Source organism: Frankliniella occidentalis, unplaced genomic scaffold (genome assembly GCF_000697945.3).
Source record: "Frankliniella occidentalis isolate FOCC.00 unplaced genomic scaffold, Focc_3.1 Scaffold11, whole genome shotgun sequence".
Taxonomy (NCBI): domain Eukaryota; kingdom Metazoa; phylum Arthropoda; class Insecta; order Thysanoptera; family Thripidae; genus Frankliniella; species Frankliniella occidentalis.
The window spans coordinates 632,597-635,245 of record NW_026267141.1 but is presented as its reverse complement, the minus strand read 5'-3'; the positions used below and the strand labels follow the sequence as shown (position 1 = coordinate 635,245).

The following is a 2,649-nucleotide window of genomic DNA, read 5'->3' as shown; positions in this document are numbered from 1 at the left end:
GGGGCGGGCGGGGGGTGGAGCGGGCCGCAGCAGTCGCCCGCCCCCGACCGCGCCAGCAGGTCGTCTATGTTGGCGTGCTGGCGGAGCTGCTCCAGGCGCAGCTGGTTCTGCCGTTTCCACTTGGTCCGGCGGTTCTGGTACCACGTCTTAACCTGGGTCTCGGACAGGTTGAGGGCGTCGGCGACGTCGCTCCGGTCCGCCACGGAGAGGTACTTCTGGCAACGGAACTTGCGCTCCAGGTAGGCGAGCTGGGCGTGCGTGAAGGCGGTGCGGCGCCGTCGGGGCTTGCGGCTGCGGCTGCCGCCCCCAGAGCCGCCCCCGCCGCCCGCCCCCTCACTGGAGCCCGAGCCGCCCCCGGAGGACCGCGGCTGCTCCCGGGTGGACGACGCTGCCTCCGACCCGCCGACTGCAAGGGCGACGAAGGACGCTGTTTTAGTGACTTCCGAGGGGAGTTCGCAAGGGGCGCAGCAACCATAGTAAAAGGGCGACGACGTGGACGTACCGGAGTGCGGCGAGGCCGGGGAGGCCGTGGACGAGGGCGAGGCCAGCGCCTGCGGCCGGGGCAGCGGCAGGGACAGGCCCGCCCCGAGGCCGGGCAGCGGCGGCAGCGGCATGCCCTGGAGGCCCTGCAGGCCGAGGCCGAGCGAGCCCAACGGGCCCGACAGCCGCTGGGCCAGCGGCAGCGGCAGGTGCAGCCCGAGGAAGCGTCTCTCCGGCCGCTCCGGCTCCCCGTCGTCGTCCACGTCCAGCGGCGCGTCCGAGTCGGAGTCGCTCGGGGCGGACACTGCGAAAGTGAGCGGCAGTTGATGAAACCGGACTCTAATCAAGTAAAATGTTCATCTGAAGTCATATTTTCATATTTTATCCAGATCTTTACCAAAACATAATCATTTACGTCAATTTGGAGCTAAGCAACAAAATTACTGTTTTGTGTTTGAAGGGATGACAGTGCGAATCAGAGACATGCACCGGGCGGGCGGGCATGGCATCGTGTGACTATTTGGCGCCAGAACGGGTGGCAGTGAGAGTGAACCATGGCGCAGAGCGCACTTACAAGACGCTGTCGGACGCCTGTCTGGAAGGTCGAGGTACAGGGCTTTGGTGCAAATAAAGGCGTGGAAATTTAAACGCAGGATGTCGCGACTCTTCCAACACTGGTTCGCCACGACAGCGCCGCACGTCGAGAGAGGAGCTGCGGCGGGAGAGGGGGAGGGGCGAGGGGCCAAGAGGTAGGCCACGAGTGGCATCACGGTCGATCGAGGAGCCGATAGAATCATCACAAGGCTGCACATCGAGTCGAGGGTCCCTGCCGGCCTCACGGGGCGAGCCTCAGCCTCCCTGCTCTGGTCTCTGTCAAGTGCGAGGGGTTTGTGTGTGTACGCGATGCAGCCCCCCGCGGGCGCGCTGCGGGCGCGGGGAGGACTTCGGTGTCCTGGCGTGGTTCGTGCGCTATACCGATATGCCTTTCCCACGGGCTCGGCCTGTTCCTGAGAAGTTACGCACGCGACAACGCTTCATCAAAAAGTATGGACATAATGGCAAATAGTGAAATGCAATGATAGCGCTGCTTATATGAATTATGGAAATGAAAGAAGGGAGGCGGGGGTGAATCCACTTTTCTTCCTATCTGTCCTGGAGGTCTTCTCTTTTGCACTCCCGGTATTTTCGGAAGCAGCTATCTCGAGCTATCTCCATCTCCCTCACACCGCACCTCAGTACCGTGTGTTGTCAGCTGCGACACCGCAGTGTTGCGGGCTTACCTACCCCGGGGGCCATGGCGTTTTACGAGTGGGGCGAGGAAGACCCGTACTCTGCGGTGTCGTACCCTGACACGTTACAGGAGGGTGGCGGGGCAGCCAGCGCCCGAGCGGCCGGCGACACCGCCCCGTCGAGCAGTGGTGCGCACCGGGTTGCCTATCCCGCACTCCGCGGGCGCGCCGGGTCGGACCGGCTAGGGGCTCACCTGCGGTCCTGGCGGCAAACACGTCCCCGAGCAGGTCCCGGATGAAGAAGGACTTGTGCACGGCACGGATGTCCTCCTCCTGGCGCTGACGCAACAGCTCCTCGGCGCGCAGCCCCGCCTGGAAGCCGCCGAGGCCTCCCTGGAGCACGCCCTGGAGGCCGGCCTGCAGCCTGGCGTGTTCCTCGGATTCCTCCAGCCTCTCTTCGGGGTCGGCATCGTCGGCATGGTCCCGCTCCCTGTCCAGGTCCTGGTCCCGGTCCCGGTCCCGATCGGAGAGCTCGGACGACAGGCGGTCCTGAGCAAGGAAACCCTCCGTGGACTCCGCTCGTCTCACTTCCTGGGGAGGGGTCGCCGCCGCCGCCGCACTCACCCTCACGTCCTCCTCCAGGTGGGACCTCTTGGCCTCGGGCCCACCATCCTCGGCGCCGGCCTCGGCGGGGAAGTTCGCTCTCATGGCGGTGGCTGTCCGTCCGGGGCGCACCCGGGACTTCACGGCATCGCGTACTCCAATGCTGCCGGGTGTCCGCTGGAGTGAGTCACATCGTGTCGTCACAGCCTCGTCACGTGTCGTCACGTGTCGTCGCGCGTCGTCACGGACACAAACAGGCACACGTGCTGCACGCGTGCTGCCGGGGCGCGGCGTCGTGGACTTGTGTGTCTCGTCCGGGCCGCGCCGCCGCGGTCCA

At 65.6% G+C, this 2,649-nt stretch overlaps 1 protein-coding gene across 1 annotated transcript in view; it reads right to left on the bottom strand.

The window, feature by feature from the left end:
- LOC113215098 (homeobox protein mls-2) overlaps positions 1 to 2,613 on the bottom strand; it is a 21,141-nt gene extending 18,528 nt beyond the window's left edge. The window contains exons 1-4 of the mRNA XM_052277693.1: positions 2,334 to 2,613; positions 1,964 to 2,258; positions 503 to 784; positions 6 to 406 (exon numbers count right to left, since the gene is read on the bottom strand). Of these exons, the coding sequence (XP_052133653.1) occupies positions 6 to 406; positions 503 to 784; positions 1,964 to 2,258; positions 2,334 to 2,417 (1,062 nt within the window). The 5' untranslated portion in view covers positions 2,418 to 2,613. The remainder of the gene's footprint in view (positions 1 to 5; positions 407 to 502; positions 785 to 1,963; positions 2,259 to 2,333) is intronic.
- Positions 2,614 to 2,649: the final 36 nt, after the last annotated feature.